The sequence below is a fragment of the Erythrolamprus reginae genome, chromosome 9 (genome assembly GCF_031021105.1).
Source record: "Erythrolamprus reginae isolate rEryReg1 chromosome 9, rEryReg1.hap1, whole genome shotgun sequence".
NCBI lineage: Eukaryota > Metazoa > Chordata > Lepidosauria > Squamata > Dipsadidae > Erythrolamprus > Erythrolamprus reginae.
The window spans coordinates 44542309-44560839 of NC_091958.1; the positions used below are offsets into that span (position 1 = coordinate 44542309).

Below are 18531 nucleotides of genomic sequence, written 5' to 3' on the forward strand. Positions count from 1 at the left end.
TCCCGCCTCCCAAGGACGTTTCTCTCCCAAGCGAAATGCCAAGGAGAGAAGCAGGGAGCAGAGCGCGGCTGTAATTATTTAGAGGTGCCAAGATGAGGCACTGACTGGGGGGCAACAATCCAAAGACCAGCTTCGTGTCGGTCAGTGCTTCTCAATTATTAGATTAGAAAAGCAGCATGAGAAAATATTATTTTACTGAAAGAGTAGTAGATCCTTGGAACAAACTTCCAGCAGACGTGGTAGATAAATCCACAGTAACTGAATTTAAACATGCCTGGGATAAACATATATCCATCCTAAGATAAAATACAGAAAATAGTATAAGGGCAGACTAGATGGACCATGAGGTCTTTTTCTGCCGTCAGACTTCTATGTTTCTATGTTTCTATTAGATTTATTGGATTTATATGCCGCCCCTCTCCGCAAACTCCGGGCGGCTCACAACAAGGTAAAAACAATACATAATAACAAATCCAATACCCACCAATCCAATTACAATTTTAAGCTAAAAATTTTTTCATAAAAAACAACCCCAGAATATTAAAAAACAAGCACACAATCAATCTAACACCAAAACAACATGGGCAAGGGGGAGATGTTTCAGTTCTGACGGCAGAGGTGGGTTTTAAGGAGTTTGCGAAAGGCAAGGAGGGTGGGGGCAATCCTAATCTCAGGGGGGAGCGGGTTCCAGAGGGTCGGAGCCGCCACAGAGAAGGCTCTTCCCCTGGGTCCCGCCAGACGACATTGTTTAGTCGACGGGATCCGGAGAAGGCCAACTCTGTGGGACCGAACCGGTCGCTGGGATTCGTGCGGCAGAAGGCAGTCCCAGAGATATTCTGGTCCGGTGCAATGAAGGACTTTATAGGTCATAACCAACACTTTGAATTTTGACCGGAAACTGATTGGCAACCAATGCAGACTGCGGAGAGTTGGAGTGATATGGGCATACTTACAGCAGCCCATAATTGCTCTCGCAGCTGCATTCTGCACGATCTGAAGTTTTCGAACACTTTTCAAAGGTAGCCCCATGTAGAGAGCGTTACAGTAGTCGAGCCTCGAGGTGATGAGGGCGTGAATTATTTTCTGTTACGCCCAGGGAAGGCCTACTGTGTTCGGCGCTACTGGTGCGCCCTCTGAAGCCGCCACGTGCGCGTGCGATCCCGTCGGTGCAAGATTTCGCTTCTGCGCATGCACAGCAACCAAAATTGTGCATGAGGATGCTCACGTGAGTGAGATTTCGGCGAGTTTCGCTGATATTTTTGCTTTTGTGCAGAAGCAAAAACATAGGTGAAAATCTCCTAAATCTCGCGCACGCGAACCTCTTCATGCATGATTTCAATTGCTGTGCATGCGCAGAAGTGAAATTTCATGTGGGGGCATGCGTGTGTGCGTTGAGGTGCTCAGCTATGCTCGCATCCCCAAAATCACTACCAGAATGGAGCACCTTACCATTCCGGTAGCAGGCCATCACTGGTTAGTTTAGTTTAGTTTAGTTTTATTGGATTTATATGCCGCCCCTCTCCGAAAACTTGGGGCGGCTAACAACAATCATAAACAATGTACAATAAAATCCAATACTAAAAGCAAATTAAAACCCCTTAATATATAAACACCAAACATACATACAAACATACCATATATACAGTTGTGACGGCCTAGGGGGAGAAAAAGTCTTAATTCCCCCATACCTGGCGGCAGAGGTGGGTTTTAAGTAGCTTACGAAAGGCAAGGAGGGTGGGGACAATTCTAATCTCTGGGGAGAGTTGGTTCCAGAGGGCCGGGGCCGCCACAGAGAAGGCTCTTCCCCTGGGTCCCGCCAAGTGGCATTGTTTAGTTGACGGGACCCGGAGAAGACCCACTCTGTGGGACCTAACTGGCCGCTGGGATTCATGCGGCAGAAGGCGGTCCCTGAGGTAATCTGATCCGGTGCCATGAAGGGCTTTATAGGTCATAACCAACACTTTGAATTGTGACCGGAAACTGATCGGCAACCAATGCAGACTGCGGAGTGTTGGTGTGACATGGGCATATTTGGGGAAGCCCATGATTGCTCTCGCAGCTGCATTCTGCACGATCTGAAGTTTCCGAACACTTTTCAAAGGTAGCCCCATGTAGAGAGCGTTACAGTAGTCGAGCCTCGAGGTGATGAGGGCATGAGTGACTGTGAGCAGTGACTCCCGGTCCAGATAGGGCCGCAACTGGTGCACCAGGCGAACCTGGGCAAATGCCCCCCTCGCCACAGATGAAAGATGTTTCTCTAATGTGAGCTGTGGATCGAGGAGGACGCCCAAGTTGCGAACCCTCTCTGAGGGGGTCAATAATTCTCCCCCCAGGGTGATGGATGGACAGATGGAATTGTCCTTGGGAGGCAAGACCCACAGCCACTCCATCTTGTCTGGGTTGAGTTTGAGTTTGTTGACACCCATCCAGGCCCCAACAGCCTCCAGGCGCTCTCCTAAGAAAAGTCAACATTTTGCACACACCCCCAACCCTCCACTGGGATGATTGTTTGCAACATTCAGCATGTCTTTGCCGAAAAAAATCAACGTGATTGGTGTGAAATGTGTTTAAGTGACGCCTTAATTTATTTGGCTTCATGCTTGTCTGCTGCCAAATTTTTAGACACAACATACCGGTCTTTCCTCGTCTCCCGCCGTAGTCACAGTGAAACCAAGGGCTATATAGGCTTCGTCCTATTTCCTCGTCTTAGCTTTCAGGAGACTTACGTTTGTCTCATGATCTCCGTCTCTCTCCTTCTTTTTTTTCATCCCTGTTTAATATTTTTCCACGGGGTCTCTTAAGGGTTTGTTAGCTGAACTTCATATCTCCTGCTCTGTGCTGTGTGCTATTGTTCAGTGCAAAAAATCCCCCACTCCCTGCGGCAAAAAAAAAAGCATGTTCCCTGGGGTCACATGCCCCCTGGCCTACCCCCCCAGAGGGCCTGCCCCACTATTGGAGAAGCACCGTTTTAGGTGAATATAGGCTCAGGAAATAACAATAGCATTTAGACAATATCATCCTTTTCTTTTAATGACCCCTATAACCCTATTTAGGGACCTCTAAAACCGGGGTGAACAAGCACAGGGGTTGCAAATTATATTACGGCTTATTATTATTTATTAAATATATATGCAGTGCAGTGCTTCTCAAATAGGGGTACCTGCTCCCCGGAGGGACGTGCGGAGCGATGCCAGAGGGGGGCGTGTGACCTTGGTGAAAATGCATGGTCCGATTCCCCCCGGATGGGGCGCGTTTTCCCAGTTGCACGCTGCTCCGATCGCGGAAAAGAAGGCGGCCAGGTGGGGTGGGGCGGCCGTGAGGGTTGTTCTTTGCGGGTGATGCAGTAGCCATGAATGGCGTGGCGAACCTGCTGCTGGAAAAGGAGAAACATCCTCTGCAGCTGGGCGAAAGGTTCAAACGGCCCCCTAAATCCTCCTTCCACTCCCTTTGCTGTGAGTGCCCGGCAGAGGCGGCGCTTATGGGCCAGGCTGGCGACCCCAAAACATCAGCTTGATGAAGCTGGCCTGGCCCCATGTCAAAAGAGGGCCCTAACCAGGGTAGCCTATGCCAGCCTAAGCGAAAACACACTCCACGGAGTTCAGTGTGACTTACTCCCAGGTAAGTGAGTAGAGCAGCCTTCCCCAGCCAATAGTTTGCTTCCAGCTTATAATTCATCTATCTATCTATCTATCTATCTATCTATCTATCTATCTATCTATCTATCTATCTATCTATCTATCTATCTATCTATCTACCTACCTACCTACCTACCTACCTATCTCTATAATCTATCTATCTATCTATCTATCTATCTATCTATCTATCTATCTATCTATCTATCTATCTATCTATCTATCTATCTATCTATCTCTATAATCTATCTATCTGTCTACCTATCTATCTATCTATCTATCTATCTATCATCTATCTATCTATCTATCTATCTATCTACCTACCTACCTACCTACCTACCTATCTCTATAATCTATCTATCTATCTATCTATCTATCTATCTATCTATCTATCTATCTATCTCTATAATCTATCTATCTGTCTACCTACCTACCTACCTACCTACCTACCTACCTATCTATCTATCTATCTATCTATCTATCTATCTATCTATCTATCTATCTATCAGATTTGTATGCCGCCCCTCTCCGCAGACTCGGGGCGGCTCACAGCAATAATAATGCAATGTAAGCAAACCTAATATTTAAGTTTAAGTTAATTTAAAACCCCAATTTAGAAACCAATCATACATACTAACATACCATGCATAAATTTTATAAGCCTAGGGGGAGGGAGGGAAAGTCTCAATTCCCCCATGTCTGACAAAAGAGGTGGGTTTTAAGGAGCTTGCGAAAGGCAAGGAGGGTGGGGGCAACTCTGATATCTGGGGGGAGTTGGTTCCAAAGGGTCGAGGCCGCCACAGAGAAGGCTCTTCCCCTGGGTCCCGCCAAATGACATTGTTTAGTTGACAGGACCCGGAGAAGGCCAACTCTGTGGGACCTAACTGGTCGCTGGGATTCGTAAGTAAGATAGTAAATATTAACACTAAAATTCCATTGGGGTCCTGTTTGGAGAGTTGGTGTGTGTGTGTATGTGGAAAATGTTTACTTCTTCCTATGGGGGGATGTAATAATAATAATAATAATAATAATAATAATAATAATAATAATAATAATAATAATAATAATAATTTATTGTTACGAATCCGCAGATTCGTAACAGAAAATAATTAAGAAGCACTGGTTTTATGTAATATTAACATAACCCAATGTTGTTGAGTGCAGCCCAGAAGAGGGGTTGGTGAGTTTGGGGGTTGTGAGAACACAGTGGGAGTCCTTTTATCCTATGCTCCAGTTGCTCATGGCAACTCCGTCAGTCCTTGCATGCAAAAATTGAGAGGTTTTTTTGTTCTTCTCGGGAACAGTTTCCTTCCCAGCTGGCACTTACAATGCAGAACAGAGCGAGCCCCAGAACAAAACTGTTGGGAAGGATTGTGTCATTCGCCTTGCAAAATCCACACCTGAAATTAAAACAGCTGAGGGCTGGGTTCACACACACTTTGTAGGGCAAAGGTCTGGGTGCTGGTTCAACCCCCCCGAGGTGTGCAAAATTGAAATGAGAAACGTAGATCAGATCCTGGCAAGTTGGCAGCAAAGCTTCTTAAGGGTTTGAACCAGGGGTGGTGCCTGGACGGGGGGCGGGGGGGGGGAACGCAGTGGGGTAGCAAAAATGGAGCTCCACCCCAGAGCACCCAATTTGCACTGAAAGATGAAAGAAAATGCAGGGCGTCCTGCCTAATCCACACCCACAGTGCGGTAGTAAAAAATTTGGTAGCACTTCACTGGTTTGAACCCACGTTCAGGAACCATGCCTTCAGCAAATGCATGGAGTGTGTGTTTGTGTGTGTGTAGGTGGGGGTTCCTTTCTTCTTGGATGTGTGTTCTTTAGAACTGTTGTGCTACCCCTGCCTTAAAGCAAACAAGCATTCAAATCCCCCAGGGTTTCCAGCTGTAAGTTTTGGTTACAAAAACTGGGTTGAGCCTTCAGTTTGTGCATCAATGGATCCAGATAGTTGTTGGTTTATAACAGTTCATTTAGTGTTCGAAGTTACAATGGCACTGAAAAACATTTTGTTTTCTTTTTCTTTTATGTACGCTGAGAGCATGTGCACCAAGACAAATTCCTTGTGTGTCCAATCCCACTTGGCCAATAAAATTCTATTCTATTCTATTCCTATTCTATTCCTATTCTATTCTATTCTATTCCTATTCTATTCCTATTCTATTCCTATTCTATTCCTATTCTATTCCTATTCTATTCCTATTCTATTCCTATTCTATTCCTATTCTATTCCTATTCTATTCCTATTCTATTCCTATTCTATTCCTATTCTATTCCTATTCTATTCTATTCTTACAACAATTTCTCACTTAACAACTGTTGAAGCATCCCGATGATCACGTTATTGAAATTTGGTGGCAGTTGCGCCAACTGACTTATATTTTTGATGGGTCGCAATGTGTTGTGGTCACGTAATACTCATTTGCAATGTTCTGACCAGCAAAGTCAATGGGAAAACCACCTTCACTTAACAACGGGGTTACTACACTGCTCAAAAAAATAAATAAAGGGAACACTTAAACAACACAATATAACTCCACGTAAATCAAACATCTGTGAAATCAAACTGGTCGACTTAGGAAGCAACACTGATGGTCAATCCATTTCACCTGCTGTTGTGCACATTCAACTTTGCACAGAACAAAGTATTCAATGGGAATATTTCATTCATTCAGATCTAGGATGTGTTATTTGAGTATTCCCTTTATTTATTTTTTTGAGCAGTATAATTTAACAACTGCAGCAATCAATTGAATAATTGTGGCAAGAGAGGTTGTAGAATGTGGCATTTCACTGTCCTGCTTAGCAACTAAGATTTTTGAGCTCAGTTGTGTGTCGTGTTGTGTGCATTTTGTGGTTGGACATGGTGGTAAATAATAGGTTTGTTTGAACGTGGTTTCTTGGAGGGCCCACGAGTACCAAATTCACCCATGCCGAGCGACTGATTACAGTTTGCAAGTTGGAATATGGGAGTGATGCCTAAAGCCAATTGTTAAATGAAGCTGAATTTTGATCGGGATGCCGCAACAGTTGTAAGTGTGAAAAACATAGAAACATAGAAGTCTGACGGCAGAAAAAGACCTCATGGTCCATCTAGTCTGCCCTTATACTATTTTCTGTATTTTATCTTAGGATGGATATATGTTTATCCCAGGCATGTTTAAATTCAGTTCCTGTGGATTTATCTACCACGTCTGCTGGAAGTTTGTTCCAAGGATCTACTACTCTTTCAGTAAAATAATATTTTCTCATGTTGCTTTTGATCTTTCCCCCAACTAACTTCAGATTGTGTCCTCTTGTCCTTGTGTTCACTTTCCTATTAAAAACACTTCCCTCCTGGACCTTATTTAACCCTTTAATATATTTATTAAATCTATCTATCTATCTCTATCTATCTATCTATCTATCTATCTATCTATCTATCTATCTATCTATCTATCTATCTATATCTATCTATCTCTATCTATCTATCTATCTATCTATCTATCTTATATCTATCTATCTATCTCTATCTATCTATCTATCTATCTATCTAATCTATCTATCTCTATCTATCTATCTTATATCTATCTATCTATCTATCTCTATCTATCTATCTTATATCTATCTATCTATCTCTATCTATCTATCTTATATCTATCTATCTCTATCTATCTATCTATCTATCTATCTATCTATCTATCTATCTATCTATCTAATCTATCTATCTCTATCTATCTATCTATCTATCTATCTTATATCTATCTATCTATCTATCTATCTATCTATCTATCTATCTATCTATCTATCTATCTATCTATCTATCTATCATCATAGATCAGAGAGCAACATAATGAAAAAACAACTTGACTTTCTTAGATGTAGAAAGGGACGTTAACAGTTTGGAGTAGCCTGTCTTCTTTAAGGTTCTGGAAGATTTAAAAAAATTGGAAGAACACCTTAAATGGGTAAAAAAAGAAATATGATGCATAAATGCAGGAACTTCTGAAAAAAGGATATAGAATTTTCCCTTCCAGTTCACTTAGGCTGAATCAAAATCAGACAGCATATTTAAGTGGGTCAATTGAAGGTTTTATAGAGGCATTTCCACAACCTGATAAGCTTGGTTATTTTTAACCTTGATTAGAGGTTTTTTGGGCAGCTTAATAAGCCTCTTTATTTTATTAAAAGGTGTTGCAGGATCCCTGAAAACAGAATTATTCAGTAGCCAGATTGAAGCAGAAAGTGCAAACGTATTCTATGGTTTGCTGCAGAAAAAATATAAAGAATTTTCTAGCATCTTAAAAGAAAAAAAATCACTTAAATGTTTCACTGATCATCATCAACCATCTGTAAATAGAAACATAGAAACATAGAAGATTGAGGGCAGAAAAAGACCTCATGGTCCATCTACTCTGCCCTTAGTCAACAGTCAACTGATGGACTGGACTATGATCCATAAAAGTGTGAAATAACAGATTTTTTCAGTGACTTGAATTCTCTGTGGCTTAAGTTGAAGGTTCAATCTAGTTGACCGCCTAGCTAGGAATTAGCTGCTTTAATTAAAATGGAAACTCCCCCCACCGAAAAGTAGGGGTTGGACAGCTCCAATTTCTAGTCTTCCAATTACAGCAATGGTTCTCAAACTTTTTAATGCTGCAACCCCTTAATACAGTTCATCATGTTGTGGTGACCCCCAACCATAAGTATAGCACCAATTCTTCCAAGAGCTTTAAGCTGATTGGCAGGAAGGTCAGAGGGACACTCCCACTATTAAAGCCTGATTGGTCAGATTGTAAAAATATGTTCCAAGGTGCCAGAATCAGCTTTAGTTCCTAAGACTTTAGTTCCTTAGGCCAGTGATTTTCAACCTTTTTTGAGTCGCGGCACATTTTTTACATTTTAAAATCCTGGGGCACACCACCAACGACACAAAATGACACCCTAAGACACTCTCCTCTCTTTTTCCATCCGACTCCTCCCCACCCTTGTGTGTGTTTACATACTCTTGAACCATTTCCAAAACAGGTGAGGGCTGGGGGTTTTCTCTCTCTTATTCTTTGGGTGCTTTTTATCATATGCTTTAAATCAAGAGTCACTTCTCTCTCTTTTGTTTCTCTCTCTTTCTCTCATTCTCTGTCTCAATCATTTTCTCATTTCTCTTTTTTCCTCCCCTTTTTGCTCATTTCTCTCTCCCTTCCTCTCCTTTTCTCTCTCTCTCTCTTGCTTTCTCTCTCTCACTCTTGCTTTCTCTCTGTTTCTCTCTTTTCTTTCTCTCTCTTGCTTTCTCTCTCTCTTTCTTTCTTTCTCTCTCTCTCAGTCTCACTCTCTCTCTCAGCAAAAAGTTGCGAGACCGGAACCTGAGCTTCCTTCTTCGTGGCACACCTGATCATAATTCGCAGCACACTAGTGTGCCACGACACACTGGTTGAAAAACACTGCCTTAGGCGACCCCTGTGAAACAGTCGTTCGATCCCCCCAAGGGGTCCTGACTCCCAGGTTGAGAACCACTGAATTACAGGATGATGAAGTTTGATTTTCCTTGATGTTCTTTACTGGTTTTTGAGTAAATAGCATAATTGGTCAGTAAGAGAGAGATCTAGTGGACAAGGCACCAGACTAAAAACTAGGAGACGGTGAGTTCTAGTCCTGCATTAGGCATGAAGGCCAGTTGGGTGCCTATGGGCCAGATGCTCTTCCTCAGCCCAACCCACCGCACAGGATTGTTCTGATGAAAAAGAGGAAGGAGTTCTATGTACATTGGCTATCTTTATTTTTAAAAAATCTTAAAAGCAGGATAAATGTAAAGAAAGCAAGCGCGAAAATCAGTCCAAAGGGCAAACTGTGCTAAAGCCCACTGCAACAATATCGCCAAGAAGGCTTCCAGAGTTGTTAACCTGATACTACGTAGCTTCTGCTCTGGCAATCTCACACTACTCACCAGAGCCTACAAAACTTATGCCAGACCCATTCTCGAATACAGCTCATCTGTCTGGAACCCATATCGCATCTCAGACATCAACACTCTCAAAAACGTCCAAAGATATTTCACCAGAAGAGCCCTTCACTCCTCCACTCGAAACAGAATACCCTACGAAAATAGACTAACTATCCTGGGTCTTGAAAGCTTAGAACTGCGGCGCCTAAAACACGATTTAAGTATTGCCCACAAGATCATATGCTGCAACGTCCTTCCGGTCAACGACTACTTCAACTTCAACCGCAACAACACAAGAGCACGCAACAGATTCAAACTTAATATTAACCGCTCCAAACTTGACTGTAAAAAACATGACTTTAACAATCGAGTTGTCGAAGCGTGGAATTCATTACCGGACTCAATAGTGTCAACCCCCAACATTTCTCCCTTAGACTCTCCACGATTGACCTCTCCAGGTTCCTAAGAGGCCAGTAAGGGGCGTACATAAGTGCACTGGTGTGCCTTACATCCCCTGTCCAATTGTCTTTCCTTATCTCATATATCATATATATTCTCTCCCTCTCATCTACTTCTTTCCTTATCTCATATATCATATATATTCTCTCCCTCTCATCTACTTTTCTTCTTTTTTACTTACTATCTTTATATATATTACTTAATGTCTATTCTCTTCCATATGTATTGTATATTGGACAAAGAATAAATAAATAAATAAAAAATAAAAAACTGGAAGTTTGGAAAAAACGGACTTCCTGTTTGCCCATTCGGACTTTTTTTGCACTCCGGTGACTTCAGGGTAGATTGAATGGCTGTTTTTCGCTGTCCTCAGGGTTCAGGAGTCAGGAATGGAGATTTTGCAGTATCATTCGCCTGGAATGGGGAGGACATGGGGATTTTGCAGTATCCTTCCTCCAGAACTGGTAGTGAAGAGTTTTGAATTTCACCGCTGGTTGCGAGTCATATTTTTCAATGCCCTTGTAACTCTGGACAGTACAGTGGTACCTCATCTTACGAACGCCTCTTCTAACGAACTTTTCAAGATACGAACCCGGTGTTTAAGATTTTTTTGCCTCTTCTTCCGAACTATTTTCACCTTACGAACCCAAGCAGCTGCTGCTGGGATGAAGGGGTTTCTTTTTTCCCCCTTTTTTGAAGAAAGCAAAGGGAGGGGCTTCTTGGAGTAGGAAACATTTTGCAGAAAACAACGTGCTTGCAAAGGAACTGAAAGGGTGTCTTTTTAAAAAAGAAAAGGGAGGAGGGAGGGGCAGCTTGGGGGGGAATTTTTTTGCGGAGAACAACGTGCTTGCAAAGGAACTGAAAGGGTGTCTTTTTAAGAAAGAAAAGGGAGGAGGGAGGGGCAGCTTGGGGGGGGGGAATTTTTTGCGGAGAACAACGTGCTTGCAAAGGAACTGAAAGGGTGTCTTTTTAAGAAAGAAAAGGGAGGAGGGAGGGGCAGCTTGGGGGGGAATTTTTTGCGGAGAACAACGTGCTTGCAAAGGCACTGAAAGGGTGTCTTTTGAAGAAAGAAAAGGGAGGGGCGCCCCCCTTGCCTTTCTTCCTTCCCATTTAGCCTAGCCTTGCTTCTTCCACCCGCCCCTTTTAGCTGCTCCTCCCTGCCCTCTGTTCGCCTCCCTTCTAAAGTTTGGGATTTTCCTGAAGGATTTGCACGCATTATTTGCTTTTACATTGATTCCTATGGGAAACATTGTTTCGTCTTACGAACTTTTCACCTTACGAACCTCCTCCTGGAACCAATTAAGTTCGTATGATGAGGTACCACTGTACTTAAATGAATTGCTGTAAGTCAAGGCCTCTCTGTAATGCAAGGGTAAAGGTGCATCGTGTATAAGAAACACTCAGGAGTCTCTTGTCTGAAAATCCAGTTTATTTTTCTTGTTTTGAGACGGGGAAATGTCACCACTGCAGCTGATTTCAGTATAGAAGAGCAATGGAGTGAGCAGATGTACACATCTGAGAAACAAGCTCACCCCTTCGTCTACTTTTCATTTTTTTAAGAGAGTATTCCCTTTTGGCATGCAGACACAAGAAAGTGCCCAACTCAATTCTAAACTGAAGCCAAAATACAGAAGAGAAAAACGGGAACATATTAAAAAAAAAAAGACATACACATTAGAAACCATCATAGTTTATGGACATCTTTGTGGCTTCAACCATGGCCAGTTCACCACAATATATTTCACGCAGCCAAGAGCAAGGAGAGGGAAGGGGTTAAAAAAGAGAAAGAAACCAAAATAACCTTCCAACCCTTGGATTCTTCCCTCGCCCCTTTTCTCAGCTAAAAATCACTTGAGGTCTAGCGTCTTGCGGAGGGTGCGAAGACGAGACCTGAGAAATCAGAGCGCCAACTGGATTCACACAAACATGCATGCACAGGCCCAACACACACACACACACACACGCACACATACACTGTGCAAAAAAATGCAGGGACTTGTGCAAGAGGAAGGGAACTGTAGTGTGAGCCAAAGTACCAACTAGCCAATCAGCCGTGACCAGAAACAGGTGTGGACACAACTTAAGAACATTTCACAACAAGCTTTCGGGGGGAAAACTGAAACCTTACAAAAGGTGGCTAGACACACAGAGGGCGGAATGAAGATGGTCCATCGTGGCTAAAGCTTAGCAGGGGTCCCAGAGCATATAGCCAAGTTTATCTCTGCTTAATTTCTCCCCCCCCCATATCCCAATAATTCATCCTTTTATACCACGTGCCGAAATTATTCTGGTGATGCATTTTAATCTCATCTTTAAAAATAAAAACAAATTACACAGTGAGTACCAAATAAATATACACGTGGAGGGGGATAGAATTAGGTAAAGAGAAGCTCAAAAAAAAATATTGCCTAATACCGATAGTCCTCAACTTGCGACCACTGTTGTGCCCAAAGTTTCTGTCGCTAAGTGGGGCGGAAGTGTTCAAGTGAAATACGCCCTATTTTATAACCTTCCTTGCCACTGGTCTTAAGTGAATCACTCCGGTCATTAACCCGGTTGTTAAGTGAATCTGGCTTCCCCATTGAGGTTGCAAAAGGGAATCACGTGACACCCCCCCCCCAGGGAGACACTGTGACCGTCATAAATATGAACCAGTTGCCAAGTGTTTGAATTTTGACCACGTGACCAGGAGGTGCTGCAAAGGTCGCAAGTGTGAAAAATGGTCCTAAATCAGTTTTTCCCCAATGCTGTTGGAACTTCAAACGGTCAGTAAAAGAACTTTTATAAGTTGAGGACTAAACCTATAGAGAAATTTGCTGGCTGTCACTGTCCTTTTAGCTGAAGAACCCTTGCTAACTTTTGGAATAAGAGTGGAGTGGAGTGGAGTGGAGTGGAGTAGAGTAGAGTAGAGTAGAATAGAGTAGAGAAGAGTAGAGAAGAATAGAGAAGAGTAGAGAAGAGTAGAGTAGAGAAGAGTAGAGTAGAGTAGAGAAGAGTAGAGTAGAGAAAAGTAGAGCAGAGTAGAGTAGAGTAGAGTAGAGTAGAGTAGAGTAGAGAAGAGTAGAGTAGAGTAGAGAAGAGAGAAGAGAAGAGTAGAGAAGAGAAGGAAAGAGAAGAGTAGAGTAGGAGAAGAATCAAAGGAATCTTCTGGCTGAGTCTCTGTTGGGCAACACAACAGTGCCTCCTGTTGTGTATCTGTTGCAGCCAAAGTGGAAACCAGTATCTTGAGCTGCACAAACTCACTATGTGTCTGAAAATGGGTTGTTCCTGATAACTGGGGATTCAGGAATCAAAGAAAGAGGGCTTTTCTTTCTCAAGAGATATCCACCGAAAAATGGGGAACCCCTTCACCCACCAAAAACCCAACCTTGTCATGGTGCCTTACCAATCACTTAAAACAGCCAAATCATTCCCCCTGCCCCCAAATTAATGGGAAAGGATTGCCGTTATGATCCTTGATTGGGATGATATATGCAGGAAGGAATGGGGAAGAGAGGATGGGGAGGGAGGAGGGGGAGGTGAAGAAGAGGAAGAGGAAAAAGGAGGAGGAGGGGAAAAAGAAGAAGGATAGAGTAGAGTAGAGAAGAGAAGAGTAGAATAGAATATGGAGTATAGAATAGAGAAGAATAGAATAGAATGTAGACTAGACCAGTGTTTCCCAACCATGGCAACTTGAAAATATTTGGACTTCAACTCCCAGAATTCCCCAGCCAGCATTCGCTGGCTGGGGAATTCTAGGAGTTGAAGTCCAAATATCTTCAAGTTGCCAAGGTTGGGAAACACTGGACTAGACTACATCCAGGGACAGAGCGTGTTATAAACTCATAACTAACTCCGCCTGATTTGCTCCCTTGTGTAATTGTTAAAAGGGTTGTCAGCCTCTTTGCTTCTCGTCACTGTCGTGGGGTTTTGAATGGCGGCTTTGCCATTTTAAAAGTCTAAAACTATTACATTGACCTGGTAAGGAAGTTCTTTATGACGAGAACCTAGGTAGATCTGCCCATCTGTTTAAGAACCAGCTCCGAATAAAATAGAGGGTTTAAAAAGAGTTCACATTATTTTCAAAAACAAGGGTCATTTTTTAAAAGCCACACAACACCAGGGTGCTCAGCTTTCTGCCTTCCTTAACATGGTTTGTTTGTGGTTTGTGTTTTTTGTTGACAAGGCTCCACAGAGAGAGAGAGGCAAGTACCAAAAAGCACAGATCAGCTAAAGGACAAACTACAGTATCTGCACAAAAAAGGCTCAGACTAAAAGTTAACTATTAATTCAGGACTAGCACAGAATAAAACCTGGGAGCTCCTTTCATTTTCCCCTTTCCTGGTCCTGCATATTTCCCCCTTCTCCTCTGACTAAGAGAGGTGCAGATGTTCAGATAACACATTCCATGTGTCATTGGTTGATTCAAGTAGCAAATAATTTCCTTTTTTTTTTTTTTTTTGCATTAATTCAAATTGCAATGTGTTTAAGCTCCTTATGCAGAGAGGAAAAGCCTGGGAGGTCTTCTTTAGAGCCCGAGAATGCTCTCTTTTGCAAGACAAAACGGACGGACGGATTGTGGACTCTGTCCTCACAGCACCGAGAGAGACCACAACTGAAGCGCAACCATCATTTGACTGAACTGCTCAGAAGGGAAGAATTGCGCAGAGTGTTAACTCTTTGGTGCCCAAGTACCTGGCCTGCCTTAAAAACCCAACCACTATCATTTCCAAGCTTACTTATTATGGTCTAGATGCATCATCCAGAGGCATCTAAAAGGAAAGGGAAGGTGGGATGAAGGAAGGGAGGGAGGAAGGAAGGAAGGAAGAAAAGAGGATATGAAAGTAAGGATGAATGGATGGAAGAAAGGAACATTTATATGGATGGGAGGGAGGGAGGGAGGAAGGAAGGAAGATATGGAAGGAAGGGTGAATGAATGGAAGAAAGGAACATTGATATGGATGGGAGGGAGGGATGGAGGAAGGAAGGAAGGAAGAATGAATGGAAGAAAGGAACATTGATATGGGTGGGAGGGAGGGAGGGAGGAAGATATGGAAGGAAGGGTGAATGAATGGAAGAAAGGAACATTGATATGGATGGGAGGGAGGGATGGAGGAAGGAAGGAAGGAAGAATGGATGGAAGAAAGGAACATTGATATGGATGGGAGGGAGGGATGGAGGGAGGAAGGAAGGAAGGAAGGAAGAATGAATGGAAGAAAGGAACATTGATATGGATGGGAGGGAGGGATGGAGGAAGGAAGGAAGGATGGAAGAATGGATGGAAGAAAGGAACATTGATATGGATGGGAGGGAGGGATGGAGGAAGGAAGGAAGGAAGAATGGATGGAAGAAAGGAACATTGATATGGATGGGAGGGAGGAAGGAAGGAAGGAAGGAAGGAAGGAAGAATGGATGGAAGAAAGGAACATTGATATGGGTGGGAGGGAGGGAGGAAGGAAGATATGGAAGGAAGGGTGAATGAATGGAAGAAAGGAACATTGATATGGGTGGGAGGGAGGGATGGAGGAAGGAAGGAAGAATGGATGGAAGAAAGGAACATTGATATGGGTGGGAGGGAGGGAGGAAGGAAGATATGGAAGGAAGGGTGAATGAATGGAAGAAAGGAACATTGATATGGATGGGAGGGAGGGATGGAGGAAGGAAGGAAGAATGGATGGAAGAAAGGAACATTGATATGGGTGGGAGGGAGGGATGGAGGAAGGAAGGAAGGAAGGAAGGAAGGAAGAATGGATGGAAGAAAGGAACATTGATATGGGTGGGAGGGAGGGATGGAGGAAGGAAAGAAGGAAGGGTGAATGAATGGAAGAAAGGAACATTGATATGGATGGGAGGGAGGGATGGAGGAAGGAAGGAAGAATGGATGGAAGAAAGGAACATTGATATGGGTGGGAGGGAGGGATGGAGGAAGGAAGGAAGGAAGGAAGGAAGAATGGATGGAAGAAAGGAACATTGATATGGGTGGGAGGGAGGGATGGAGGAAGGAAGGAAGGAAGGAAGAATGGATGGAAGAAAGGAACATTGATATGGGTGGGAGGGAGGGATGGAGGAAGGAAGGAAGGAAGGAAGAATGAATGGAAGAAAGGAACATTGATATGGATGGGAGGGAGGGATGGAGGAAGGAAGGAAGGAAGGAAGGAAGAATGGATGGAAGAAAGGAACATTGATATGGGTGGGAGGGAGGGAGGAAGGAAGATATGGAAGGAAGGGTGAATGAATGGAAGAAAGGAACATTGATATGGATAGGAGGGATGGAGGAAGGAAGGAAGGAAGGGTGAATGAATGGAAGAAAGGAACATTGATATGGGTGGGAGGGAGGGAGGGAGGAAGGAAGGGTGAATGAATGGAAGAAAGGAACATTGATATGGGTGGGAGGGAGGGAGGGAGTGAGGGAGGGAGGAAGGAAGGAAGGGTGAATGAATAGAAGAAAGGAACATTGATATGGGTGGGAGGGAGGGAGGAAGGAAGGAAGATATGGAAGGAAGGGTGAATGAATAGAAGAAAGGAACATTGATATGGGTGGGAGGAAGGAAGCAAGGAAGCAAGGAAGGAATGAAGAAAGGAAGGAACACAGATATGGAAGGATGGATGGAAGGATGGAAGGATGGAAGGAAAGAATACTGATTTGGGAGGAAGAGAGGAAGATTCACTGAAGGTGAATGCATTGACTTTGAGTTTCCAGAAACAGAGCTGTGGGTTTCCTTTACCACATCCAGCAAGTCTACAAGAATTAGCCAGCAATTAGATAGCCACAAAATGGATCTTCTACCTTGTAGCAGCTCACAACAATTCGGAGCTCATGTGAACACCAAACTCTTTTAAGTTTTCAAGGACAATCTCTACGGATCAACTTCCTCTGCTTGAATGAGTTCTAGAGCTACAAATATCAAGTTCCAGAGTTCTCAGGGATGGGGACTCCTGGGAGTTGGAAGTCCTTATCTATCCTGAGGGCACCCAGGTTGGGAAACATTATTCTCAAGGGCACCAAAGGCAGCTCTGCAAGGAGGAAGCTCATGATGGCTGCTTGAGTGCTCTGATGTTCACGAGATCTTCGGAAAGCAGAAGAATATAGATTGGGTACTGGTATACGCAATCAAAATGTGTCCAATGCTCACCCAAGAAAGTGGAGATACTAAACCTTGCTTCACTAGTTGTTTGAAGAGCAGAGTCAATTCCCTGGATGCAATCTAAGCACCGATGCTTTCTCACCATCCAAAAGATGCAAACCATCCAAAGGACCACGAGTGGGATCATTCCAAAGAGGGGTTTTTTTTTTGTCTGAACATATAGATATGGACCGCAACCATACGGATGAATATGTGCTTTCAAAACTGGGGACATGCAGGCAGGCCAATGCCACCAACGCTGATCCAGAGGAAACTTCTCAAGAAGATGAGATTGGGAGGGTAGGAAAGAAAGAAGAAACTGGTATCTTAGCGGCCAAAGGATGAATTACTCAATTGCTCCGGGATTTAGGGTTAACTGCTTCCACGACCGTTAGTAGGCTAAGCCCTCCCATTGTCATCCACGGGGAATGAGAGGTTGGTGGGACATCCCAGCTGCCTTTGAAAGGTGGTTGAGCATTCCTCCTCCTTCTCACGCCTCACACAGACAAATGGACACACAACACATCCACACAACCCATGCATTCATCTTCGTCACGTCAGTATGGTGGTGTACCAATTGTCCAATGAGAATATGTCCATTCTTCTTCTTCTTGTTGGAGACATGGCTGATACTATAAATTACCTTCTCTTTATAGACTATCTTATAGGCAACAGGTCAGTCCGTGAAAAAAGGAGGCTGGAGAAGACTCATTTCTCGTGATCTTCTGTGTAGTGCTGGAAACGAGTGAAGCTCATAAAGACTTGCTCCAAGGAGATTTGGCTTACGGAGTAATCTTCTATGCAATACTTCTCTTTGGCTTTCTCGAGGGTTCCAAACACCTGGAAGGCGCAAGAGACATGGGGGAGAGTAAGAGGTAGTTAACAGAAGGCCCCTTCCAAGCCACAGCTTGGAACAGTGATGGCGAACCTTTTTTGGTACACGTGCCAAAAGGGTGTGTTTGTGTGTGTGTGTTAGCACTCGGGCATGTGCCCATGCCATTCCATCTTCCCCATCCATGCTCATTGCCTCTGTACATGCAAAGAATCCCCTCCGCTCCCACGCACAGGCTTCCCTAAAGCCTGGGACAGTGGAAAAAACGGGAAAACCAGAAGTTGGAAAAATGGACTTCCGGTTTGCCCGTCGTGTTGGTTTTTTGCACTCTGGATCCTTCATAGAAACATAGAAGATTGACGGCAGAAAAAGACCTCCTGGTCCATCTAGTCTGCCCTTATACTATTTTCTGTATTTTATCTTAGGATGGATCTATGTTTATCCCAGGCATGTTTAAATTCAGTGACTGTGGATTTGTCTACCACGTCTGCTGGAAGTTTGTTCCAAGGATCTACTACTCTTTCAGTCAAATAATATTTTCTCACGTTGCTTCTGATCTTTCCCCCAACTAACCTCAGATTGTACCT

The 18531-nt window shown here is 43.5% G+C and overlaps 1 protein-coding gene across 3 annotated transcripts in view; it reads right to left on the reverse strand.

The window, feature by feature from the left end:
* Positions 1-11423: 11423 nt before the first annotated feature.
* ABCA3 (ATP binding cassette subfamily A member 3) overlaps positions 11424-18531 on the reverse strand; it is a 122122-nt gene continuing 115014 nt past the window's right edge. For all 3 annotated transcript variants that reach the window (XM_070761055.1, XM_070761057.1, XM_070761056.1), the window contains one exon: positions 11424-17952. In XM_070761055.1, the coding sequence (XP_070617156.1) occupies positions 17821-17952 (132 nt within the window). In that variant the 3' untranslated portion in view covers positions 11424-17820. The remainder of the gene's footprint in view (positions 17953-18531) is intronic.